This window comes from Trichomonascus vanleenenianus (assembly GCF_965637985.1).
Source record: "Trichomonascus vanleenenianus strain CLIB 3782 genome assembly, contig: TRVA0_027S, whole genome shotgun sequence".
In the NCBI taxonomy this organism is placed as follows: Eukaryota; Fungi; Ascomycota; class Dipodascomycetes; order Dipodascales; family Trichomonascaceae; genus Blastobotrys; species Blastobotrys vanleenenianus.
Genome location: NW_027481860.1, coordinates 130,461 through 156,835, shown reverse-complemented (window position 1 = coordinate 156,835; position 26,375 = coordinate 130,461). Strand labels below are relative to the sequence as shown.

Sequence of the window (26,375 nt, the reverse complement as noted above, 5' to 3'; positions counted from 1 at the left end):
TTTCAACGGGTCCACCACGGCGTCATCCTGTAAACTCGGCTAGGAGAATGAAGAACCGAGCTGCAATGCTATTTTTACCGCTCTCACGTTTGCAGCCGAATTGGAATGTGCAAAAAAAAATGGCGCAACCACGCCGCGATAGCTAATTTGTAGTGCATTAATATAAGCTTTGACGAATTACCGTCCCCTCTCGAGTGTCAGGTTGATTGCTTTAGATCACATTTCAGATATGATTATCACCGTTTCTGCGGGGAGGAAGCCAATTGTGCCTACTGAAAAAAGGTCTAGGAATCGCCATCTGCTACATCGTCCATGTGAAGCCCGCCTGAAAAACAAAAATCGCTGCTCCGAGCCGGACTATCACCAAAGATTCAGTAGATTCGTGGTTATCAGTTTAAACACGCTAAAAAGACGGCGCGCACGCCTCACCTGCCGGATCACCGGAATGCCGACTCGAACGAGCCATCTGTGCATACGCCAATTTTTTATGCGCCGTATGACGCCATGAAATCCACGCCCAGCGCTCCGCCTCATGCTACTATTGCATATCCGTTCCTCGGGACCGTACTATAGTAACACCATCTGCGAGGAGTCACGAGAGTCTCGTTACAGTATCAGCTGTCGTACTCAATTGTGATAACACTACCCTCCGCAGAGCGGAACCACGGGAGCTGGAGTACAACTGGGGGGACCAGTCCCCCCAAACCCCCCTGGAGCACCGCTTCGCGGAGGAATGGATGATTCCGGAATACCTTCTATACTCACTATCCTCCGCGAAGCGGAGCCACGGGATCTCGAATAGAATGCAATTGGGGGGACCAGTCCCCCCAAACCCCCCTGGGGCACCGCTTCGCGGAGGAATGGATGATTTACGGAACACCTTCTAATCTCAACTATCCTCCGCGAAGCGGAGCCACGGGAGCTCGAGGGCTGGCCCTCGAATACAAACTAGAGCTCGAATAGAATGCAATTGGACATCACCAATCTCTCTGCGAAGCAGAGCTACGGGGGTTTGGGGGCTGGCCCCCAAGTCAATTGAAGCTAGATGTGTGAAGAGTATAGGAAAGAGATAAATAAATATTAAAGATTACTTCTTGTTCTTCTTCTGGGGACAAAACTTGTAGTCTGGGTGCAATGCTTTGTGGATTTCCTTCTCGTGGCCGGCGAATTTGGCAAATTCGGCCTTGAGTTCCTTGGACTCCGTCTGCCACATGAGGCCAATGATTTGGCTGATGTTCTGGTGGTTGAGTTTAAGCTGCGACGAGAGGGCGTATGCCATAGCGGACTGGGTCTGGCTCTTTCTGTAGAGCATGAACGAGTTGAGGGGCCGCTTGACGTAGTCGGGGCGCTGTTTGCGCTGCTTCTTCTTGACGATGGAGCCATCAGGGCGGCGCACGACGCGGTCGTTAGCAGAATTGCCAGAGCTAGAACCGCCCATGGTGATCTTGATGAACACGTCGTCCCCACAAAAGCGGTTAAGCCCCGACTCGACGGCGCCATTGTTCTTCTGCGAGTATATCTTGAGCACCGATTCGACCGTGTCGAGGTCAATTCCCTTCTCATTGGCCAGCTGCTTGATACGCGCGACTCGTTCAGTCGTCATGGGCGTCAGCTTGACCCACTTGGAGTAGGGCGTTATGCTCTTGATCGCCTCTGGTGGTGGTTGTGGTGGAGCCATGTGCATGGCCTTATCGTCGAGCATTGGAGGCATGATCTGTTGGGGCCCTGGGAACTGCTCGTGCTGCTGAATGAGCGGCGTATGCTGCTGCAAAGTATTCGGAAACGCAGACATGGGCAGCTGTGCCAATTGCTGGTGCTGGAGCAGCTGCTGTTGCTCCTGCTCATCGATTAAGCTGGCAAATGAGGTGCGATGGCTCTCGTCCGAAAGCATATCTGGTGGTGAGGATGGCACGTGGAAGCCGCCCATGAGCGCCGGAGTAGGGAATCCTCCAGAAGCACTAAAATCGGGAGCGGTGAATGGCATGCTCGTGTTAGTAGGCGAAACGGTGACCGACTGTTGGCCATGGGCCAGGCTGTCGTCACTTGGCGGAGTTAGCGCCATGGACGCGTCATAATACCGGCCAAAAATCTGCTCTGTAGAGGCAGATGGTCCACTGACGTCGTCGAGGTTCCACATGGACATTCGGGCGTCTTCGGGCACCGAAGAAGCTGCCGATGATGCCGATGTTAGCGGTGACGAGTTATTCGACGATGCATTGTGGTGGTGATGGTGGTGGTGAAGCTCCTTGACGGGCGATTGTAGCAGAAGCGCCTGGTCGGCGGCTGCGGCCTCGATGGAATTTAGGGCTGAAAAGTCCATGTTGGGCGTTGATATCCGGGAGTGTTGGGCCGGGTACGGCGAGGGCGTATCTAGCAGCGGGTACACTTCGACGATGGCTTCTTCAAACATATTTAAACCACCAAAAAACTCAAAGGGGGGTGAGGAGGGGTATTTAGTTTAGTTTAATTAGCGAGCTAATATCGAGATTAACTCTTTCTCTCCAGGGCCTATTCCACCTTTATTATACTGGCTTGAACAGGCTGGTCCGGGTATATTTCCTGGGACGGATGCAGATATTGCGTGTTGTCGGTTGCTTCTGCGTATTCTCGATGCAATGGAAGACGACAATCTTCAACGGGTTCGGGTTTTTCTCTCCAACGTATGTGAGCAACACAAACTCCGTGTTATGACGACACACACACAAAAACTGTTAGGACGACAGTTAACTCTCCAATCCGGCAAAAAGGAAAAGCGGATGGTGAGCGGATGTCAAAGCAAACGGGTGCTCGTAATAGGCTTTCGAAGGGGGGGCTATAGCTCTGAATAAGCCTACCAATATAGAAGAGAGACCTGTCAATGGGCGGGTCACTGGGGAAGGCACTCCGATATAGATCGTGAAGCAGGTATGACAGGCTCACACAGACAGATGGTGGGCAATTCAGACAATTGAATGATGGAAGATGAGGGATGTGGATTGGTTTATAAAGTTTATTTGTCGCGATATATGAGAGAGAGAGAGCCCTGGGGGCCGGGCCACTCCAAAAAAAGCAAACGTGTGGAAATTAATACATATGTATATGTTGGCGCTGATATGAAAAAAAGCACCTTAGTCACTTTCCTGCCTCATTAGGCGGGCTTGCTTTTTGGCGGGCGCGGTAGCTCAAAGTGGTATGATTGGTAAAAAGCAACCGGGTGTCTAACATCTTTTTTAGGGAAGAGTGCCAATTGTCTTACCACCAGCAGCTTACCCGCTTCACCGAGTGCGAGGACAGACGCACGTCGGGCGTTTATTTTTTTGGTGGTTTGGGGTGCGCCCCAAATAATCGTCCCAATCCAGTAATCGCAGGGCCGCCCGGCAAAAGCAAGCCCTTCTCCAATACCATCGCAGGCATAGAATGTGAAATTGGACAATATTCGCACGTTCCCATTGCAGCGGGCCTGAATACGAGAAGAAGTGTACAGTTACTTTCCTTTCCTATTTCACATTTTACTCCGACGGAGGAGCTATATTGAGCGTTTAATAGCGGGTAAATGGTATTCTCGAGCCTCGGAACCCGTCAATTGCGCTAATTTTTTTTAGGCGGGCCCCGATGCTATGTGCATCGAGAATAAAATATTCCATGCCAAGTTATTATTTCCATCGCATGCTTTTGGCATGTACAATTACACCCACCAGTGCTGGGCAAGAACGTAACCAAAAAAAAAAACTTAACTCTGTCAGTGGAGTGTGTGAGCGCGCGCGCGAGCGACGTGTGGGTGGGAGGTGTTGCTCTGGGAGATGAAGATCCCCATCGACTATCACTATTGGCCAGAATTTTGATGGTAAACCTTACCCTGGCCAGAACCCACAACCCTCCCCTTACAGTAACAATACAGTATTCTACGCACTTCTAATGCAGGCCCCAAAGAGTATTCAACTACAGTACGGGGACATAATACCGCATTACATATTGTTTATACGTAGTATCAATGCATAACAGGCAATTGGAGAGGCCTAATTGGCTGTGGAGATAAAAATTGTCGTATTTGGGCTAGATCCCCCCCCTCTCTCACTCTCTCACGCTCTCTCCCTCTCTCCCCACGATAACTCCATGTGGAGATGTACGTATAATACAGATGTGTAGAGATGATAGTCACAAACGCAAAGCTGGGTCAGTCGAGTAATGCTTCCATGCATCTCCGCCATGTGACGCATGACACCGGTGGCCCGCGGCGGTTAACTTAACTGCTTCCCACCTTTGGAAATTAAATAAAATTATTTCACCCGCAGCGCGAAATTGCCCATCCTGGCAATCGCTAAATTGGCATTGCCGGGCCCGACGCTTGCCGCTTTCCACGCCTTCTCTCTCTCCCCCTCCACTCCAGAATCTCTCTCTCCCCTCAGGACTCTGAGGGGGGGGGGAAAATGAATGTGTGTAACGCGGTATCTCCACGTGTGGTGGCTGCTTTTCGGAAGCAGCATAGGGCTGTGGGGATTGAGATCCAAAACCTCTTCTTCCACTGTCGCAAGCAATGTCAGACCCTCTGTCTATCAATCACCAATTTCCCCAAGCGGGCTGCTATGTGACGGCGTATACGCAGGGCCGCGTATAGTATGGTATGCATCCAACCCTCCGCGCAGCAGCCGTTGCCGCTTTGGGCAACCGTTCTCCATTGTATATCTGTTGCGGTACATTTGGTCACGGTTCCTGCACCACTTTGAAGCAACCCTCATCAAGCAAGGGCAATGCATGCACGATCTGGCATAATGCGCATAATACAGTACCTGTAATGGTGCTGCAGACCGTAATGATCGGCTGGCAATCTCTCTCCAACCACCCACAAAACTACTACGTACGTATAGAGAAGTAGACCTATTGACATAGCCGCGTAATTTTCATGCCATGACGAAATTGGGATACGAAATTTGGGAACCCAATAAAATAAGTATGGTAGGTGGTACGTACCAGTGGAAAAAATCCCGCGTGCTGGGGCCCCTCCCACTTTGAGTGTGTGCGTAGTTTTGGCTGCTGCATTGGAACGGCTTTACTTTTACAATACGGGCCTTCGGTACCTCATTATCCGGCCACTCATTTACCCCAGATTGCACTTCCAACCCGGCTGATAGTTGCATATCGGTTGGCTCTTCCGTTTTACATCATTGTTGCATCCGAGAGAGAGAGAGAGAGAGAGAGAGAGAGATCGCCTAAACCAGCTATCCTAGCCCAGGTCCCAGTATAGCGGGTGCCCAAATCCCCCAATGTAGAGGCCTGAGAGGCAGATCCATGTCTTCTAGAACAGATACGTAGGTGAAAAATGGCCAATTGATTGCGGCAATTACAAATTACGTAGTTGAAAAAAAAAAGCGTTAGTAAATCTCATTCTACTTTTTCAGATAGCGTAGTCATTTAAACGGTACAATGGTTCAATGGCAATTAGTCGGACTAATTGGACTGGTCTGAGTAGGCTAGGGTAAATTGATATGATGGGTTTCTGGACCGTCTCAACGCTTTAGACCTGCAGGTCCTTGTAATGAGTGAGAAAAGTGTAGATGGATTTCATCATCATGTCGTTTCTGCATCATCTACCCTGGTAACGGGTGGTTCCTTTGTACCATCTCTGACAAACCGTTTTTTTTTTACCAGAGCCCAGGCCCTCAATCCCATCCGCCAAGTTTTACCATTCGTCATCCGGAGGAGCCTGAGGGGTTTCCGTTGTCGACCGAATTGGCAGGCTGGGACGTCGCATTTGGTGGTGTGTGAGATAATGACGGGTATACGTTTCTTGTCGGAGAATGGATTGTGTTTTGCGTGGTACCGTATGCTGCATGCTCGTATGAGTGTTGCTGATACGGCATTGCCTGCCCATGGTTCTGCTGCATATTCTGCTGCGGGTTGTAGTGGTGAAATTGAGTATACTGCACGTTAGGCGGCGGCTGTTGCGGATAGTAATTTCGAACATGAGACGGGGGCTGAGTTACGGGCTGCTGCGTTATGTGCTGGGTTACGGGTCGTGATGCGAGTTGCTGGGTTACTCCGGCCTGGGACATGGGCTGTTGGATTACTCCGGCCTGGGACGTGGGCTGTTGGATGGCTTGGGACGTGGGTTGTTGGATGGCTTGGGACGTGGTCAGGGATGTGGGCTGGATTGCGGGCTCCCGGATAACAGTCTGGGCTTCCGCGCGGTATGGGACGAATTGATGCACAGTAGCAGGGTTCGAAGCTCCAACACTCTGGTGATGGTGAACCATTGCCGGTTGGAGGTTCATCGTCGTAGTTGCGCTGGAACCTGGTGGTAAGACACTACTCACTGGTCGGATATCGACCGCTGGCGGAACCGCAGAAACCGGAGTTACCGCCATTGGCCTTTGATGTACAACGCCCGAACTAGCACGACTATTAGCGTCGGCCGAAGCCATTCCGTAGTTATGGGATTGGGTTGTCGTTGTTGTTGTTGCTGCTGCGACGGAAGAGGCGGCTTGGGGGGTAGCATGTGAAATGGCATGTTGCTGCTGGTACTGTAGATGACTTTGCCGCAATTGCTCCTGCCGTTTCATCTGCTCCTCCAAAAGCTTCTGCTTCTTCTTCTGACGCTTCAATTCCTCACGGGCCCGCCTCTTCTCCTCCCGCATCTGGGCCTTGCGCTGGTTCTCTTCCTCCTGTCTAATGCGCTCCTCCTCCAACTGTCGCGCTGCATCTAACTCCTGTCTTTTCCAGGCCACACACCGGTCGCACACAAATTCGTTCCGGCTTGTCGCATACTCATTGGCCCATACCACCTCTTCCAGTAGCCCATTGGTACCATTCTCGGTGCCATTCTCGGCTCGAGGCGAAACATCCTCCCCTCTGGTACCTAGTGGCTCGGCCTTTGCGACATGCTCATCGGCCATCTTCCCCTCCGCCGCCTCAACCTTTGCAACATACTCATCGGCCATCTTCTCCTCGACCGACTCGGTCTCCTTCTCATTGGTCTCCACCTTTGCAACAATTTCATCGACCCCATTGATTTCGACCCCATCCTTGGGCGCGTCTACTTTGGGCGTTCCCTCCTTCTCGCTGTCGCTGGATTTGGTCAGATCAACCCTTCGTCTCTCTTCCTCGCTCAAACACCTAAAGTGCATCCATGTATCGCATCTATCACAGCACACTGCCTCCCCATCCTCATCCTGATCCGTTTGATTGTTCATAGACGCTCCGCCGCGGGAATCTCGATAAACTCCACAGCTACAATCAAACCACCAATCTTCCTCGGGCTCTTCTCGCTGAACAATTGGGGTTGCTGCTGTGGCCCGCCTACTACGCCGTCTAGTATGCTGCTCCTTCTCCTTCTGTTTCTCCTTTTGAATCTTCCGCTTCTCGTAATTAGAATACCGCTCAAAGCGTGCCAGGTCGCGCTGCTTCCGTAGTTTATTTTCCAACCGGCGCCTTTTACGCAGCGTCTCCTCGTCCTCGTCCCGCTTCACTTCATCCTCACGCTCCTGCTGCCGTAGTTTCTTCGTCTCCAGTCGCGAAGACCGCTTTCGATTCGCCACAGCCATAGCCAGTGCCCTCTGCTTCTCTCGCGCTTGGGCTTTAGCATTGCGCTCCCCTTCATATACTTCTATACTCGGGAGCACCTGCTCCTTTAAGTACTCAATAAACTCTCTCTCGGGCCCCCGCTTCTTTTTTCGCAGCGTCTTCATACGGGAATCGACAAACCCACGCCATGAATCAAGGTCCCAGCACAAGCACTTCCACCCTTCTTCGACTTCGTCCTTGACTTTGCGCTGGTACAGCCGGTTGTCGTCAAACAGGTAGTACTCGCCGAATAAATTGTCCTCACGCCCAATGGGCACTACGCGCGACGCGTCGTCCGAGAGTTTATCCACCCATTCTCGTACCTTGTTAGTCACGCTAAGCCAGCCGACTAGCTGGGCAATGACAATGATTTTATCCTCCGGTGATAGGTCCATGAATACAGCCTCATAATCCAGCTCGTACTTGGCGTAGACCTGCACCAAAACCTCGTCCAGCGAGGGATCAGAGCGCTTCCTGCGCAGTCCGGGGCCCATAGTTCCCAGCAGGACGCCGGCCAGATGGCTTGCCAGCCGGTAGGTTAGTTCGCAGCCATCTAAAAGCAGATCTTCCTCGAGCGCATCGGTTGAAAAATCTTCCTTCAGCTCGAGGAAATCGCCGAAAAACGCGACAAACTGGACAACCTGCTCGAACTCGATGCAGTTCCGCAGCTTCTCCAGCTCTTTGCTATCCATATCGCTCCTTTTGGTCCTTTTCCTGGTTTGGTACTGTCGGTCACGGATCGAAGAACGCGATGGGTTGGAAAATTGGGAGTTGACCAATTTATTGCTCCCCGGACGCGTTTGCTACTTGGTAATTGTAGCCTATGTAAATCATTTATTTTATGGTAAAAATGGACAGATTATGATTCTGGTATTATACATACTGGCTTGCTGGGGGTGGGGGTGTTGAGCCGCATGATCCGCGGCTCATGCGGCCCGCCCATTCCATATGGAAAACTTCCCACAATTATGGGTATTTATCACTGCCTCAAGCCCGTTTGCTATCAGTATACTGCAGATACAATTAGCATTCGAGGGCCAGCCCTCGAGCTCCCGTGGCTCCGCTGCGCGGAGGGTACCATTACAAGTACAAGTTATACTACTACTTATACCAAAATTAAGGGGGAGTTTCCACAGATTCGCACACAATGATTGCAATATCTCCGCGAAGCGGAGCCCCAGGGGGATTTGGGGGGACTGGTCCCCCCAATTACTACTAGGAGGAGTAATACCATGAGAGTAAATAGATATTGGAAGATTTGTAAAAGAAATTGATGGAGGATGGGTGATTTTTTAAGATCTATATCGACGTCCTCTATAGCCGGACCGCGAGCCTGACCCGCGGCCGCCGCTTGATCGGAACCGCCCCGAGCCCGGCGGGTTTCGGCGAATCAAGCTGACGCTGCCAGTTTTCTCCTTATCCACACGCTCCAGCGCCTTTTGAGCGTTCTCATGAGAATCAAAGTACACGAGCGCGAACTTCTTGTCGCTAGCCGCGCCGTGGGACTCTTTGATCTCTACCCGCACAATATGCGCCACGTCCTCTTTGTTGAACTGCTCCTTGAGCTCACTTTCCGAGAGCCGCCCGTTGGCGACCCACAGACCGGGCTCCTCGACGGGGGCAGGCGTGGTGCTCAGCGATTTAGGCGCTGGTGACGCGGCGGCTGACCCAGCAGTGTCTGGAGTGGCGGCGGAGGGAGGCGGCGGCGGTGCGGCTTTAGGTGCGGCTGGCGCCGCAGGCGCCGCATGTCCCACCGGTTGTGGGGCAGCGTGTTTCGACTCCTTGCGGTCTTTTCGGAATGCAAAGTCGAACCCTCTGGAGTGCGTCTCGACGCCAAACTTGCCGTTGTTCACCTTCAGGACCGTAACGCCGTACTGCGCGTCGCACAGGTTGTAGTTCCACATCGACCGGTACGCGGTGAGCAGGTACTCGTTGGCGGTCCCAGCGCCCGAGTCGGTCGAATGCGAGGGCATTTTCTCAAACACCTGGAGGCATGTCTCAAGCAGCGCCTTGTGCGTCGGCTCGTTCTCGACGAGCGGCAAAATCTGCGGCTTGACGGTCTCCCACACATCCATGAACGCCGCACGCGCTGCGGCGAGCTTGCCACGGAACGCGTCGAACGTCGGGGCCACGGTGTACTCGTTGAACGACGCGGTGTAAATGAAATGCAGCCCAGACGAGAGCGTGTAGTCGGCCCGCAGGCTCAGTGCCAGCTGGGCGAGCAGCGCCTCGCGCGATGGGCAGGGGTGCGTGACAAAGAAGCGGACTTCGGGCAGATCGAACGTCTTGTGTGCTGTCTGCACCAGCTGTCCGATCTGAAGTGCCGTCGTCCACATGAGCCCGTGGGTGCCAGCGATGGTCGACGCGCCATCTCCATTGTCAAAGAATCGGTGCAGCAACAGATTGCCGCCGAGCCCCAACAGCCGGATGTCCGGAGACCCGGCGCCTGTCTCGATCTTGAATGTCGTGTTCTCGTCAATGATGTGCAGGTTCGGAACGGAGTACGAGCCGTCCTTGAACTTCTCAATGACCGTCAGGTCCTCTGACGCGCCGTAGATCGTGTATACGGGCACATTGAGCGACTGGCGCTTCGCCAGGAACTGGGGCAGCTCCGACAGCTGTTCTGGTGCTACGCTCCTCTTGAGATCGGGGATGTACTGCGGCAGCGTTCCCGGGTCGACCAGCGGCGAGAAGGTCGCAATGTGTCGCAGCGTCTTGGCCGGAATCCGCTTGACCGACTCCGAGTCGAAGAACCCAAAGTTGCCCGTGTGGATCACCACGTCTGCCCGGTGCTCTTCAGCCAGCTCGTTAATCAACGACAGCTTGCCCCGCACCTCAGCAATGCATAGGATTCGTATCCCGCTCACCGTCTGCACTGAACTCGTCATTCTTCCTTCACGAAAACAATTCGTCCTCCTATTTTTAAACACAATTCTTTTACTCGACTTCCCCAGTCGTTTTCTCCTGTCAAAAACTACAAATTACCGACGCAATAACGCGTTTTATTTTTCTCTTCCGACCCTTTTTTTCCTTTCTGCTGTCGTCCAAACTGTCGTTCTGTGAGGCTTCCCCTTCGCTCTCCCGTTGGGAGGTTTCCGGCGCGTGCGCTCGCGCGGGAAAATCAAAAAAAAAGTGCGCCCTGACAAACCGCCCTGGGGGGCCAGCCCCCCAGACCCCCCGAGGCTCCGCTACGCAGAGGGAACTAAACAATTGTTAAAAACGCCATGGAAGGGTAATATGCTCCATATTTTCATAACCCTTTTCCTTTCTGCTGTCGTCCAAACTGTCGTTATGTCGTCCCTTTCACCTTCGCTCTCCCGTTGGGAGGTTTCCGCCGTGTGCGCTCGCGCGAAAAACAAAAAAAAGTGCGCCCTGCATCTGTCAAAAACCCCCTGGGGGGACCCTCGGGGCTCCGCTACGCGGAGGAACGATAACAACGACGCCATGGAAGGATAATATGCCCGAGATCGAAGGTAGGGGGGGTCTGGGGGCAGAGCCCCCAGCTACGGGGGCATGGGGGGCTGGCCCCCCAAGAACGCCTGAGGTTTGGCCCAAGCAATTAATAACTCCGGCGTGGTGGTCGAGGAACAAAGCGGCCCGACCAACAACGGAGAAATTTTAGAATACGTTCCATTGTCTTTCCAAATTTCCCACTTTATACAAATAAACCAGAGTCTCGAGCATTGGGGGAGGAGATCATCTATACAATTATATATTAGTGAAGAATCGCCCCCGGTAGTAATTGTTCGTATTCCATTCGCGAAGAGAAGAGCTGTCAGGACCGCTTATCTTGTCTCTGGGCCGGTCTCACTCTGGAATTGCTTTGGAGTCGCTTATAAAGAAACGGAACGCCCCAATCGGTTAATATCTTTTATTCCATTGCGAGGATTTTTGGCATTTTTAGTGCTATTTAATTGGGAAAAGGAGCTATAAGGAAGGCTGTTGTCGCATGATTAAAACGCCACGACAGTCGCCTCCGACCCCACCGGACGAATCGATCAAGTCGCTCGAGGCGGCCCTGGTGACGCCAACGCCGTCGAGCGCTAATTTAATAAGCTCCGCTAGTTGTGGTGGTGGCCCGGCCGGAGCACGCGCCGAGGGCAAACCTCCCAACGCGGTATCATTACCACCACCACCACCGCCATCACCACTACCGGACCAGTTCAAACAAAGCGCTCCGACCACGCAGACGCCCACGTCAGAGCATCACGAGACTCGAACCATGTCTGCTCGCGAGGATGGCGGCGGGGGAGGCACTGTGACGCCGACCCCGGCGCTAACGAACGGCCTCAACCCCCACCACCAGCGGCACCACTCGTATGTGCCGCCCGCGACGGTAGCGCCCGATAACACGACGCCGCCGCTGACGCCCATTGAGCCGCTATCGGTAGGATCACCGAGTAGTGTGCCCCGATCCGGCCACCGGCGCAACCTTACGGTGCCGGTAGCAAGGCCGCACCCCCAACCGCAGAGCGCGCAAGCGCCGCAGCAATCTCAGCCGCAGCCGCCGCAGCAGCAGCAAACTGCGCCGCAGCAACAGACAACGCCCCAGTCCCCGCCGCAGAGCCGTAGACGCCGTTCGCTGGGCGACTGGGACTTTGTCAAGACAATCGGTGCCGGGTCAATGGGCCAGGTCAAGCTGGCGCGCAACCGCCGCACCCAGGCGCTGTGCGCCGTTAAGGTGGTGCCCCGTGCCCACGCCGATAAACGTAGACAGCATAAGAGCAGCGAGAGCGACGAGGCCAAAGATACGCGCACCGTGCGCGAGGCTAACCTGGGGAGGCTTATATACCACCCCTACATATGCAAGCTCTACGAAGTGCAGCCCATGACTAACCATTTTTACATGTTTTTTGAGTACGTGTCGGGCGGCCAGATGCTCGACTACATTATTTCGCACGGGTCGCTCAAGGAGAAGCAGGCGCGCAAGTTTGCCCGGTCAATTGCCTCAGCGCTCGATTATTTGCATCAGAACTCCATTGTGCATCGTGACCTTAAAATTGAAAACATACTAATATCCAAATCAGGCGACATCAAAATCATCGACTTTGGATTGTCCAACATGTACTCCCCCAGCACTTTGCTCAAGACTTTCTGTGGCTCACTCTACTTTGCCGCCCCCGAACTCCTCAAAGCATACCCCTACGTGGGCCCCGAGGTGGACGTGTGGTCCTTTGGCATTGTGCTCTACGTGCTGGTGTGCGGCAAGGTGCCGTTTGACGACCACTCGATGCCGGCGCTCCACGAGAAAATCAAGCAGGGCCGCGTAGAGTACCCCAACTGGCTCTCGTCTGACTGTAAAGACCTATTGTCGCGCATGCTCGTAGTGAACCCTGCTGATCGCGCCAGTCTCGGTGAGGTCATGAGCCATCCGTGGATGGTGAAGGGTTACGACAAACCTCCGGAGTCGTACGTGCCTCCGAGAACACCACTAACCCTGCCGCTCGACCCGGAAATCACCAAGGAAATGGCCGGATTTGAGTTTGGCAATCAGCAGGAGGTTGAGCGGCTGCTCACCTCGGTCATTGAGTCCGCTGAGTACCAGGCCGCCTGCTCTGCTTGGTACAAGGCCCATGCCTCGGAAGACCGCAAGCCTTTCCTCAAGCGGCGCCTCGTGTTTGGTGACGCCGCCAATACGTACCCCAACGGCCCTCACAACGGCCCCGGCGACCCTACCAAGGCGTTCCACCCGCTGTGCTCGATATACTACCTGGTCAAGGAGCGGCGGGAGCGCGCCGCACTGGCTGCAGAGCGCCTTGCAGAGAAGTCGTCGGCCCCTGCAGGGGTTAACGCCGCGCCGTCTCCCATCACGACGGCCATTGCGGCGGCCGCCGCACAGCCTGCGGCTCCCTCTTTCAACGTGCCGCCGCAGCCGCCCGTGCTGGCCAAGCCCGACCCGGTCATTCAGCATTCGCCGAACCGCGCCCGTGCCAAAACCCAGGGCACCGTCGACTTTATGGGCCAGAAGCAGCTGGCTGCTCCGGCCCTGGTGACGGCGGGCACTCAGGCGGTGACGCCGCAGCCGTATACCCCACCGGCCGCTTCGAAGCAGCGCCAGTCGATGCACCAGTCGCATGTCAGCGAACCAAATGCCGGAACAGCCAAGAACAACCTGACGAACCTGTTTCGAAGGTTCAGCACCAAGCGGCGCGAAAGCTCTCTCAATGCGTCTCCTCAGCAACCCACCCGCAAGGACTTTTCAAAGAGCCCCCGACCCTCGCCGCAGCAGCAGCCTTCACCACAGCTACAGCAACAGCAACAGCAACAACAACAACAGCAACAACAGGTATCTGTGCAGCGAGCGACGTCGGTCAATACCCACTCACAGCGGTACCACCCCAGTGCGCGGGCCAAGTCGCTGGGACACAATGCGCTACGGGAGAATGGCGGAGCAGGAGGCCGCAATTCAATGTATGTGCGCAACGATGTGTTTGAAGAAGTGTCACTCGACGACAATAGCACGTCAGTGTCGACGAGTCAGGAAACGGGCGAGATGCTCAGCATTGAGTACCCGCGCCAGGTGCTGCTCAAGGGCTTCTTTTCGGTCCAGAGCACGTCTACCAAGCCGTTGGAGTTCATTCGTTCCGACATCATTCGCGTACTGTCGCAGCTTGGCGTTGAGTATAAAGAGATCAAGGGCGGGTTTGTGTGCGTCCACCGGGCGTCAATTGCTTCCGGGAACGCTGCTAACGGGTCGACCGACTCGCAATCATCGCCACCAATGTCGCCTTCCAACGCCAGCGGCACGGACCACCTCCAGCCTCAGACGCCGCAGCGGGGGCACTGGCGAAAGCTGTCGTTTGGCAGCGGCATGTTTCGCGGTAAGCGGGGCGAATCAAGTGGTAACATTTTGGAGAGCGATATTAGCACTGAGAGCATGAGCATGACGAACCCGGGCAATGGCGGTAGCGACATGCTCAACATTACCACTGGCAATAGCAATACCCAGAACGTGCGCACGCCGCTGCGGTTCGAGCTGTACATTGTCAAGTTCCCGCTGCTGGGGCTTCACGGAGTGCAGTTCAAAAAGATGACTGGCAACAGCTGGCAGTACAAAAACTTGGCCACGAAAATTCTCAGCGAATTGAAGCTCTAATATGCATCTTTATCTCTTTGAGGTCTGTACAATTTATTGATTTATTTATATTTACCTCCATTATTGAACTGTTATGCATTGAACTTTTTTATCTATTCGGTAACTCATCTGACTTCGCCGTTGTTACATTATTGGACTAGGGTGCATTTTTGGTTCAACTTAAGACCGTATTTTACTGATCAAGAACATACGCCTGATAAAATAATCGTGATTCCAGTACCCTCATATAACTCCCGCTAAATAGTCCACCTTTATCCACTGGGGCGTTGCCCCAGACCCCATCAGTTGGGGGTTGCACCCCCAAACCCCCGCCTGTGCGGCGTAGCATAGATAATTAATGAATGTGGTGAATAAGTTATGACTAGGTGCAATACGGGTATTACCGATAATAGGTTCAATACCTAATGAACGCAAACGGTTTGACTAGCAAGCTTCAGTAGGTACTCCTGCATATTTAGTCAATCGCATAACGTTATATGAGATGTACCTTACATATTACTGTTAAACGTTTCCGAGAGCCGCAGAGGAGCCGCACGCGCAGCTTGCGAAACAGATATGACGACTCTAGGCAGCGGTTGTGCAAAAGGTTTTCAACCTTCACGAAGCGGTGGAATTCGAAAACATTTCAAACTGGGCACAATTGTCAGTGTGGAGACAGGCCAGATGACCACTAGAATCAACTGACCCTGATAAGACGGAAAAAAATAACTAGATACGGCGCTATTGATCCAGATCTAATAGAGGTAGAAAAAGAATGCAATAAAATTTCCGGTGGGTAAATCCCCCATGGATCAACCCCCGACGTAAAGCTAGGGAAATCAATACTAAGTGGGCAACTATAGACATAGGAGGAAACGATTATCCGTAAGACTGGGGTAGATGACTGCATGTCGCTTCTGACGACACCTACATATGATCTACTGCACATAGGTGGAAGGAGGATCACGACCAAGACAAGACCCACAATCCACATGCCCAGCTATGGAACACATCTAAGACCCTATTAGACAACTGCGGCTTCCTCGTATCCTTCGACAAATCCCACTTGGTAGCTTTCTTACGCAAGTGCTGGCAGTTTATCGGAGTTACCATAGTAGGTAGGCTGACAACTAGCAGTACGTATTACTTACGTGCCTACCGGAGATACCGTACTGATTTAACGCCTTCGGAGCAACGGGAGTATGGCCAATGTGCCACAAGTTCATCGGTACTACTAGTGTCCTCCTCCTGGTAGTAATTGGGGGAACTCGTGTTCCGCTTCGCGGAGATACTGTAGTCATCAACAGCCTCCGCGAAGCGGACCAACGGGGTGTTTGGAGGCTGCCCCCAATTCAATTGTGCAACAAGTACAGTAGTTAGTAATTGGGGGGACCAGTCCCCCCAAACCCCCCTGGGGCTCCGCTTCGCGGAGATATTGCAGTCATCTACAGCCTCCCCGGAGCGAACCAACGGGGGGTTTGGAGGCTGCTAGGTCAATTGTACTACGTAGAAGTTCATCAGTATCAATGACCTCCGCGAAGCGGAGCCACGGGGGTTTGGGGGCTGGCCCCCAAGTCAATTTGTGCAACAAGTATACTCTTAGTAGTAATTGGGGGCTGGTTCCCGAGTCAATTGTTCAGCAAGTATACTCCTAGTAGTAATTGGGGGGACAGTCCCCCCAAACCCCCCTGGGGCTCCGCTTCGCGGAGATATCGAAGTCATCAACAGCCTCAAGTCAATTGTACTACGTAGAAGTTCATTAGTAGTCATCAATAACCTCCGCGAAGCGGAGCCACGGGGGTTTGGGGGCTGGTCCCCAAGTCAATTTGTTCAACAAGTACACTCTTAGTAGTAATGCCCTGGGGCTCCGCGAAGCGGAGATATTGAAGTCAATTGATCGTATAAGCGTCCCAAATCCATTCCGGCTATTTAATCTAGCAAAAACCGTTTAACTAGTGTACAAAATTAAAGTCCCCCATACTCCAGGTATGGTACATAATAAATAAATCATCACTCGTCAGCCCCGCGGCAATTGCGATTACCTCCCGCGGATAGAGACGTCCAGCACCCGGGACCGGGGAGAAGTCTGCGAGGACTGGGGCTGGACGGGCGGCAGCGGCTTGTCTTTTTTGGCCGCCAACGCAATGGAGACGTTACTGCTATTGTTGCTGCCGCTCCCGAGGCTCGTAGAGCTACTACTGCTAGAGGCCGCCAGCGTGATGGGAGCGCTGAGCCGCGGCGGGGGCGCAGGCAGTTTGTCCTTCTTGGTGCTCACGGCATGGATGAGACTCTGAAGGTAGTCCTGGACCTGGTAGGTCGAGCAGTACTGGACGGGCCGCCAGCCCTCGTCGTTGGCCTGCGCCGTGTTGGCACTACGCTCCACCAGCGTCCTCAGAGTCTTGATATGGCCATACGCCGCAGCGACATGGACCGGGGTGTTCCCCTCGCGGTCGGCGATGTTGACGTTGGCGCCAAAGTCGAGGAGAAGGTTGATGCACGGGTCGTTGCCGCGGCGGGCGGCCGCCATGACGGCTGTCTCATGCTTGTCGTTAACCCAGTCCATGCACCTTGGGATGTGCTGGGCCAAGAAGTGCACCGTTTGTTCGTGGTTCATGAGCGCCGCCAGATGCAACGGCGTGTTGCGGTGATGGTCCAGCGAGATCTCGTCCTTGTCGTGGCCCTGACCCACCAGGTAGACGCAGATCAGGTAGTGGCCGTAGTACCCTGCGTAATGGAGCGAGCTCCATCCGTTCTCTGGGTCGTAGTTCACCAGGAGCCACGGGTACCGGCGAAGCAGCCGCTTGACGATGGGCAGGCTGCCTTCGCGTATTGCCCGGCGTAACCTCACCGAAGGCGACGTCATATTATTATCTACGGGCATATTCGCCTAGTATATCCACGCTATGGTACAAGCAAGTACCCACAATACCTACTATAATGGTATTGTTACTAGCGAGGTGCACCGAAATGATTTTAGTGTTAAGAGACAATCAAATCAAACACACTTGCTGTAATGCACCCTCTCTCCTTCCATGCCTGACGCAAGCCACGCACCACCCCTTTCTTCCATATACACACAACAACGACCAAATATCACTGAGGAAACAACTGAAAGAATCAATCAATTGAACAGCTATATACTTAAAGCCGCAACATTTTTTTTCATTCAGGCAAGCACCCACGTGATCATATCACGTGCACATGCGGCGCAGTGCGGCTCTCGCCAGGGGGTCCCCCCAAAAAGGCAAAAAAATGAACGCCGCACGAGCCGCATCAGTGTTTGGTTGAGTTCTTGTACCGGGAGGGGGTTTGGGGGCAGAGCCCCCAACTACGGGAGCTCGAGGGCTGGCCCTCGAATACCTCCGCGCAGCGGAGCCCCAGGGGGGTTTGGGGGGACTGGTCCCCCCATAGAGTACACCTCCAAGGGTATACACCTGGGGCGCTGCCCCAGACCCCGTTAGTAGGGGGGTTGCACCCCCCAAACCCCCCGCTATGTGCCTATGCACACCGGATATGTACATTGCGTTGTCGAGAGATCTCACATGAAAGCCCAACAGCCGAGCACACTCATCTCGTATTTGAAAACCTAATGTGTGACAAAACTGTATCGTTGCTATTGTAATTTAATCTCGACATGGTTTATAATAGTTTCATCTCGACAGGCTTATAATAATTTAATCTCGACATGGGTTTGAGGGCGGAACCCCTGAACAGATTAGGAAGTGTCACGTGACTGAAGGTTATCCGCCGCAGCGGCTGCGGCTGCATGAAAGGGGGTGTCCCCTTGTACCTGAGAATGAAAAAAGAATGAAAAAATTTAACTTTTGCCCTCCCCCTTTCATCGCAAGAACATTCTACTGCTACCAACTACGTAATTCTCCTGTAAAATCACAACCTACCTGCCCGTAGTACACTAGAAGAGCATATTCGTGGAATCGATCTTCGGCAGCAGCATTCCATTCCAAATATAAACCCAACCCCTGGTCCGCGCGCCGACGTACAGGGCTGTGTCCCGGGAAAGAGCAAAACTGCTGCAGTCCGCTCATTGTCTTGAACTTCTCCAAAGAGAGAAAAAACGCCCACTGGTTTGCTCTTTTGTACTCTCAAAGCCCTCCCTTCTTTTTTTTCTTAACTTTGTACGGTCTTTTATACCCGGGGGAGGTTGTCGTAGCATTGAGTCTAGCAGAGAGAGAGAGTCATTCTCTTTTCGTATTCCCTCTTTATATCTTATTAGTTCAGAGCACATTGTAGTAGTCCCTTGTAATGAGGCTATTGTTCCATAGAGCGATAGCGGCGGTCGCGCTTTTTGTAGCGACGGCTACGGCGGACCGGGTCATTATAGCGTCCTCGCTGGTGACCTGTATGGATAACTCGCTCTTCTCGTCGTCACAGTTCGACGTGGTGTTCACCCCGGCGAACCGGTCCGTTTCATACGACGTGAGTGCCAACGTTGAGATCTCGGGCTACGTGACGGCTGATATTGAGGTCGTGGCGTACGGGTTCACCATCCTCACCGAGACTATCGACCCGTGCAAGATTGGGCTCAAGCAGCTGTGTCCGTTTAACCCGGGCCAGATTGATATCAAGTCGCACTCGGAGCTCTCGGCGTCCATCGTCGACCGCATCCCGGGTGTAGCCTACACGGTGCCCGACTTGGACGCCATTGTCTACGTCAAGGTGAAAGATGACAACGGCAATATGGTGGCGTGCATCCAGGCGGACCTGACCAACACCAAGTCGGTCGCTCACACCGCCGTCAAGTGGGTTACCGCCGTCATTAGCGGCATTGGCCTCCTTACGTCGGCTGTGCTCGCGACCTACGGTAATTCGTACGCTGCGGCGCATATTGCGACCAATGCGCTGCTGCTGTTTGGCTACTTCCAGGCCACTGTCATCATTACCATGGAGGCCGTCGAGCGCGTTCCGCCCATGGCTGCGGCGTGGACCCAGAACATTGCGTGGTCCATGGGGCTCATTGAAGTTCCGTTCATGCAGAGCATCTTCCGGTGGTACGTCCAGGCCACGGGCGGCTCGCCTACCACCTACATCAAGTACCCGACAATCGCTGTCCTCATCCAGAAGCGAGATGTGATCGCGTCGTATATTCCGCCTCGAGTACGCGACTTCCTCACGTTCCATGGCAGCAACATGTACTCGGCGCTCGTCCAGCGTTCGCAAATGATTGCCGCGGAGTCCTCTTCAACGTTGCTGGTGCTTCGCGGTATCAAGCGTGTCGGATTCCAGGCGGGAATTGAGCAGACGGCCATCGTGCTGACCGGGTTCACGTTCTTTGTGTTCATTTGTGTCGTCATGGGCCTCTGCTACACCATTCTGCGAGGCATCATTGCGCTTCTTCTCAAAACTAAGGTGATTAACCCCGAACGATGGGAGTATTACCGGGCCAACTGGCGCCCCATGCTTAAGGGCACTATTCTTCGTATGGTTTACATTGGGTTCCCGCAGCTTATGGTCCTTTCACTGTGGGAGTTTATTCAGCGCGATTCTGCTGCTGTCATTGTGCTTGCAGTCTTCTTCTTTTTGCTGCCCGTCTGCATTCTGGGGTGGAATTCGTTCAAAGTGTTTATGATTGGCAAGCGATCCATGGCCCAGTACCAGACGCCGGCCTACCTGCTTTACTCGGATTCGCAGGTCATGAACAAGTATGGGTTTTTGTACATCCAGTTCGCCGCACAGCACTACTACTTTATTGTGCCCGGTCTGGTGTACATTTTCGTCAAGGCGTGCTTCATTTCGTTTGCGCAGTCCAGCGGCAAGACCCAGGGACTGGCTCTGTTCATTATTGAGCTGGGCTACCTTGTTTTGGTGAGTTGGAAGCGTCCGTATATGGATAAGTCGACCAACATCATCAACATTGTTATCCAGGTCATTCTCACCATTAATGCCTTCTTTTTCCTCTTCTTTTCGAACCTGTTTGGCCAGCCGGCCGCCGTCGCCTCGATTATGGGCGTTCTGTTCTTTATCATCAACGCAGCCTTCTCGCTGGTGCTGCTCATTTCGGCCATTGTCACGTGTGTGCTCGTGTTGGTCTCCAAGAACCCCGACTCGCGGTACAAGCCGGCCAAGGACGACCGAGCTTCGTTCATCCAGGAGCAGCACGTCCACCCCGACGACGCTGGCGAGTTTACTGCATTGGGGATTGCAGCCCGGGCCGACCATGCTGCGGAAGACGCCGATTCGCAGATGGCCTCGTCGTCGATATTGGAGAAAAACCAGTCGTACTATTCGGGCCAGAATTCAATTGCCAACGAGTCGATCACCAACTCGCCGCTCATTATTGAGCAGGAGCATAACCGGTCAGATTCGTATACTGGTCTCAATGACGAGAGTGTTAACAAGCGCAATTGGCCATTATAATTTTTTAACAGGCGCAACGCTATAACCTGTTGATTAACAAGCGCAACGCTATAACCTGGTGATTAACAAGCGCAACGCCATGACCTGTTGATTAACAAGCGGCGAACTGGCCGCTATAAAAATGTGCGATGATGATGTTTTTAATATTTTATCCTTGTAATTTTTTTATTCCCTGCATACACACGATTTTATTTCATTATTATTTTTTTATTCCGTGCAACACACGATTTTATTTCTTATCCGTCATTGAACATGGTCATAGCTGGCTACTTCGATAGAGTGCAAATATTTAGGCATTGTATCAATAATTCTGGCAACTATGCCGGCTACAGTTCTATAGAGTGCCAATTTCAAGGCACTGCATTGGTAATTCTAATCTGGCAGTAATACCGAGAACTGTTCTATAGAGTATAAAAAAGCTCAAGCCATTGATTGGCAGCCTAAAGTGCTTTGATTAGCCTTAGCCTTAAGCAACGGAGTTCGTTAACCTAATGTGCTTTGATTAGTGTTCGCCTTTACCTTAAGCAACGGAGCTCGATCAAGATCGATGATATTACCGTAGTACCGTTAACAAGTCCCCTTGGGTCAATTCAATAAACAGAGTAGTGTCCTCTGTTAAACTACTTCAACAGGGGAGTCTGTTGGTGACATTTAACGTTCCTCTGTTAAACCACCCCATAGGGGGGTCCGGGGGGACTTGTCCCCCTGGGTCAATTCAGTAAACTGAGTAGTGTCCTCTGTTAAACCACCCCATAGGGTTGTCCGGAGGGACATGTCCCCCTGGGTCAATACAATAAACAGACTAGTGTCCTCTGTTAAACTACTTCAACAGGGGAGTCTATTAGTGACATGTAACGTTCCTCTGTTAAATTACCCCCAATAGGGGGTCCGGGGGACTTGTCCCCCTGGGTCAGTTCAACTGAGTAATGTCCTCTGTTAAACCACCCCATAGGGTTGTCCGGGGGGACTTGTCCCCCTGGGTCAATACAATAAACAGACTAGTGTCCTCTGTTAAACTACTTCAACAGGGGAGTCTGTTAGTGACATGTAGCGTCCTCTGTTAAACTACCCCCCATAGGGGGGTCCGGGGGGACTTGTCCCCCTGGGTCAAATCAATAAACAGAGTAGTGTCCTCTGTTAAACTACTTCAACAGGGGAGTCTATTAGTGACATGTAACGTTCCTCTGTTAAACCACCCCATAGGGGGGTCCGGGGGGACTTGTCCCCCTGGGTCAATTCAGTAAACTGAGTAGTGTCCTCTGTTAAACCACCCCATAGGGTTGTCCGGAGGGACATGTCCCCCTGGGTCAATACAATAAACAGACTAGTGTCCTCTGTTAAACTACTTCAACAGGGGAGTCTATTAGTGACATGTAACGTTCCTCTGTTAAATTACCCCCAATAGGGGGTCCGGGGGACTTGTCTCCCTGGGTCAGTTCAACTGAGTAATGTCCTCTGTTAAACTATAGTATACACTTCAACAGAGGAGTCTATTAGAGACATTAGTGACATTGGTGACATTAGTGGCATTAGTGGCATTAGTGGCATTAGTGGCATTGGTGGCATTGGTGGCATTAGTGACATTGGCGACATAGTGACATTGGCGACATTAGTGACATTGGCGACATTAGTGCCATTGGTGACATTAGTGACATCAGTGATATGAGGGACATTAGTGGCATGAGGGAGATGAGGGACATTAGGGAAATTAGGGACATTAGGGACATTAGGGATGTTAGGGAGTTAACGGACATAAGTAACATTTTTTTGTACAGACCAGTAATACTCTAGCATTTACCCATTGGTGCCCGTAATTCAATACGGTAATACCACCTGGAACCAATAATCTTCATTAAAGTCCATTGCCTAGCGCAAAGGACGACTCATCGAACTACCCAAGTATACGAGTCGGTTATTTCACAAGTCTGTGGCACTTTTTCGTAAATTTCCATAAAAAAAAACCTCTTGCACAGCGGCAAAAACGGCGAATGTGAGCCCCACTCCAATACTGTTAATCATAGGCATGACAAAAAACTCGTTCCAGCTTCTAAAGTCATCATTGAACGGCGGAAAAAAAAGCTGGCGGCCTGGCTGAGCTGAAAGAACAATACCATCATCGCATAACTAAAACAGGCGCCTGGAACACAGCCAGCAGAAACATATGGTCACAGTCTTGACATGATTCAATCAATTTTTCCATCTCTCGCTAGAGAATCGCGTGCTCACTGCCCGGCAATCGGTCTTTACGTATGCGAACTAGACTCAAACACGTAGAAAGCGAGTGAACTCTAGACTCCAATTGCATCGGACGGACAAGTGCAAGCTGCCACAAGATGCAATGACTGCGGACGTATTCAATATTCGTGAAACCAATGATTTTTGGTGGGATACTGTTTGACTTTTTGCTCGGACTTAAGAGATGAGTCTCCTGAAACTTGAATGTTCCTTACCGACGACTACTGGTCTTGGAGCGTGGTGTAGGCGTATGCGAGACCCTGGGCACCCCTTGTACGAGTAATCCGATCAGCGGTCGTTCTTTGGCGAGGAATGCGCCGGATGTTTTGACATACCGTATTGTTTCCATAGCACTCATCGACTCAGGCGTCAATTAAACATGGAGATAGAACACAGGTAGATAGGTTGAAATACCAGTAATATAATGTAATTGAATGCACAGACCCCACTCCCCTCCGCCCTCCCCCCCTCTTGGACCAATGCACCAAGTAGTGTCCCGTTCATTAAATATCTCTTAGTTACCCACCACCCATGCGGGAACGAAGCTATTCAGACAGGAAGCCTGAGCACATGGACGCGCTGGGACAGCCGCCGCCCCCGACCAGAGGACACAGCTCCGAGGGCGAGATTCAGGGCCTGTCCGAAGCCTACGCCTCAGCGCTCTTGGAGACCGGCTTTGAATCGACCAGGCCCAAGCGCAAGCGCCGCAGAATTCCCGCGTCCTGCGAAACGTGTCGCCAGCGCAAGCTCAAATGCGACCGCAATCATCCCTGTGGGTCCTGTGTCGCCCTCGGCTCCCCCTCGTGCTGCAAATACCAGACCAAGGAGGAGGTCTTCCAGAAGTTCGCCGAGAAAAACAGCACTACGACAAGTAGCAACAATGCGAGCAGTGGCAGCAGCACAACGTTGACAAATAACAGCACCACGCCCAACCCAGCGGTCTCTCCTTCATACCCATTAAGTACCATCACTACCGCGAACTCTGATGCGCTTCTCATGCTCGACGCGCCCGCCCCCAGCGGATTCCAATTGCCCCCCGATGGACCTTGCCAATCACCCCTCAGTCAACTGCTGGACAGCCATAGCCAGTTCAGGCCGTTCAGCCAGGACCCTTTCCGTCCCATAGACACCACCGTAGGCACTACCATAGGCAGTGCCATCGCCAATTCCGTGGCCAATGAGGTGGACCCCATCTGCCAAGGAGGACCCAACAACCGCATTTACGACCAGCAGAGGCTCAATCTCTTCTACAAGCCCGTGCTCACCGTGTCCCACGAAGGAATAGTGCAATTCCGTCCCGGGTACCACTGCCCATTGCCGCCAGCCGACGAGTTCGTGAGACAGCTCCACAACCGCTTCAACTTCCGGCTCAATGCGATCCTCTCAAGGACAGTCCCACTAGCGGTAGACGCGCATCGGCAGAATCAGGCAGACGTCATCGACGAGTTTACGCTACGCATGCGTAGCCCGCAACGCCGTTCCAACGCGTGGCTCCAGATCCTGCTCGAGTTTGTGCCGCAGAGCCCCAAGGTGTGCGATTTCCTCGTCGAGCGATTCCTGCTCTATGTCAACAGCCTTTTCCATGCAGTTAGCCCGACACAATTGCGCAATGACCTCAGCGAGCTCCTCTTGCTGCGCCAGTCGAGCATTGACGACCTCACGCGATTGCACGCCCTGCCAAAGCAGTTCAGCATCTTCTCCGAATACATCCCGCTCAGCCACGACTACAGCGTAGTGCTCAAGACGGACCAGATCCACAAGATCGGCCTGTTGCTCATGGTCTTCTACTTCGCACGCAAGACCCTCCCGGACGACTGGGAGTGTCGCGGACTCGTAGACCTGCTCAAGTCCGAGGTGAGCTCTTCAGAGGCCGCTGAAGCGTATGCTGAGCGCACCTACCTTGGCGAAGGGCTGCAAACGCTCGCCGCATGCGGCGTCAAGCTCACCAGCCTCCACCACGAATCGACAATCCCGCTCATCCAGACGCTCTGCTACATCTGCGTCAACAAGACGGTCCTTGGCTCAGACGAGCTCGACTCGCGCCACCGTATCTCCGGGCGCCAGATGGTGGCGAACCTCGTCCAATGCGCCCTGGCCATTGGCCTCCAGCGCGACCCGGACGGATTCTACGCGTCATCAAACATCCCCATGAAGAACCTGCGGCGCCAGCTGTGGCGCCAGGTGCTCTTCCTCGACACACTCAGCGCCGTTCAAAACGCCACGAGCCCGCTGGCCAACCTGCAGTTCTCGGACGTTGACCTCTCGCGCTACGAGCCATTGTACGACGAGGATTACCTCAATGACGAGCTCGGACAGCGTGCTGAGGAGACATTCACTAGGCTGGCTCTCACTTGCCGTAAGGCATACGACGACCTGCTTATGTCGGCGAGAAATAGCGCTCCGCGCATGAGCGTCGAGTCGCTAGACGCTGTACTGTCGAGGTTCTCGGTGACTCCCTCTTCAGGCGCGCACCATGAAGCTGTCTCTCGGATCGCGCGCATCCTTATAGGAGAGCAGCGACTGTGTCTAGAGAAGATCTTTGTTGTCGCTTCGTCCACCGAAGAGGCGGTGCGGCATGTATTGCGCTCCGCGTTGCCCGTTCTTGATCAGGAAAAGGCATGTAGGTACAACTTACACTCGCCCTTCGACTACGTGTTGTCCTCGGTTGCACTGAGAGCGGGTCATATTGCCAGAACTTCAATCGTCATGTCCCTGGCAATGCCCGGCATCATGGCGTCTGGGTACCGCCTTGGAAGTGACTCGCGGTCGTATGCCTCCATCCTGCACGAGATACAGCTTTGTCAGGAGTGGCTGGCCTCTCAGTCGCACCGCTACTTGGCATGGAGCGACTACCATTATATTTCAGCCGCGCTTTCCTGCATTGCGGAGCTCGCACCGGGTAAGGCTCCTCTTGACGGGGGAGACCAGAAGAATCTCGCGCCATTGAGCTCCAAGTGGGTATATAAGCTGCTCTCGGAACTCTTCTAGATGTATCCAGCGGATTTAGTCGCATTGGATACTTGAGCGGTTGGACACTACCCGCTCAGTAAGAGGGATTGGGGTTTATGCCCAGCTCAATATCTGCAGTTCTGGAGTGAATTTGACCGCCAGCTTCCCCCCTCCAGACTCCAGGATAACGACAAGGGGTAGTACT

At 53.0% G+C, this 26,375-nt stretch overlaps 7 protein-coding genes across 7 annotated transcripts; 3 read left to right on the top strand and 4 right to left on the bottom strand.

The window, feature by feature from the left end:
• Positions 1–1,087: 1,087 nt before the first annotated feature.
• Positions 1,088–2,320, bottom strand: TRVA0_027S01530 (HMG-box domain-containing protein; the record flags this gene model as incomplete). Its single annotated transcript, XM_076685684.1, has 1 exon — positions 1,088–2,320. One exon carries the CDS (start codon positions 2,318–2,320, stop codon positions 1,088–1,090), a length of 1,233 nt encoding a protein of 410 aa, XP_076540133.1.
• Positions 2,321–5,666: 3,346 nt separating this feature from the next.
• Positions 5,667–8,228, bottom strand: TRVA0_027S01508 (uncharacterized protein; the record flags this gene model as incomplete). Its single annotated transcript, XM_076685683.1, has 1 exon — positions 5,667–8,228. One exon carries the CDS (start codon positions 8,226–8,228, stop codon positions 5,667–5,669), a length of 2,562 nt encoding a protein of 853 aa, XP_076540132.1.
• A 600-nt stretch (positions 8,229–8,828) lies between these two features.
• Positions 8,829–10,424, bottom strand: TRVA0_027S01486 (uncharacterized protein; the record flags this gene model as incomplete). Its single annotated transcript, XM_076685682.1, has 1 exon — positions 8,829–10,424. The coding sequence occupies one exon, from the start codon at positions 10,422–10,424 to the stop codon at positions 8,829–8,831; it is 1,596 nt and encodes a 531-aa protein (XP_076540131.1).
• Positions 10,425–11,485: 1,061 nt separating this feature from the next.
• On the top strand, positions 11,486–14,632 carry KIN2 (MARK/PAR-1 family serine/threonine-protein kinase; the record flags this gene model as incomplete). The annotated part of the gene is made up of 1 exon (XM_076685681.1): positions 11,486–14,632. One exon carries the CDS (start codon positions 11,486–11,488, stop codon positions 14,630–14,632), a length of 3,147 nt encoding a protein of 1,048 aa, XP_076540130.1.
• A 2,017-nt stretch (positions 14,633–16,649) lies between these two features.
• On the bottom strand, positions 16,650–17,474 carry AVO2 (Avo2p; the record flags this gene model as incomplete). Its single annotated transcript, XM_076685680.1, has 1 exon — positions 16,650–17,474. One exon carries the CDS (start codon positions 17,472–17,474, stop codon positions 16,650–16,652), a length of 825 nt encoding a protein of 274 aa, XP_076540129.1.
• A 1,499-nt stretch (positions 17,475–18,973) lies between these two features.
• FLC3 (putative flavin adenine dinucleotide transporter) lies at positions 18,974–20,986 on the top strand (the record flags this gene model as incomplete). Its single annotated transcript, XM_076685679.1, has 1 exon — positions 18,974–20,986. The coding sequence occupies one exon, from the start codon at positions 18,974–18,976 to the stop codon at positions 20,984–20,986; it is 2,013 nt and encodes a 670-aa protein (XP_076540128.1).
• A 2,766-nt stretch (positions 20,987–23,752) lies between these two features.
• Positions 23,753–26,209, top strand: TRVA0_027S01398 (uncharacterized protein; the record flags this gene model as incomplete). Its single annotated transcript, XM_076685678.1, has 1 exon — positions 23,753–26,209. The coding sequence occupies one exon, from the start codon at positions 23,753–23,755 to the stop codon at positions 26,207–26,209; it is 2,457 nt and encodes an 818-aa protein (XP_076540127.1).
• Between the last annotated feature and the right edge of the window lie 166 nt (positions 26,210–26,375).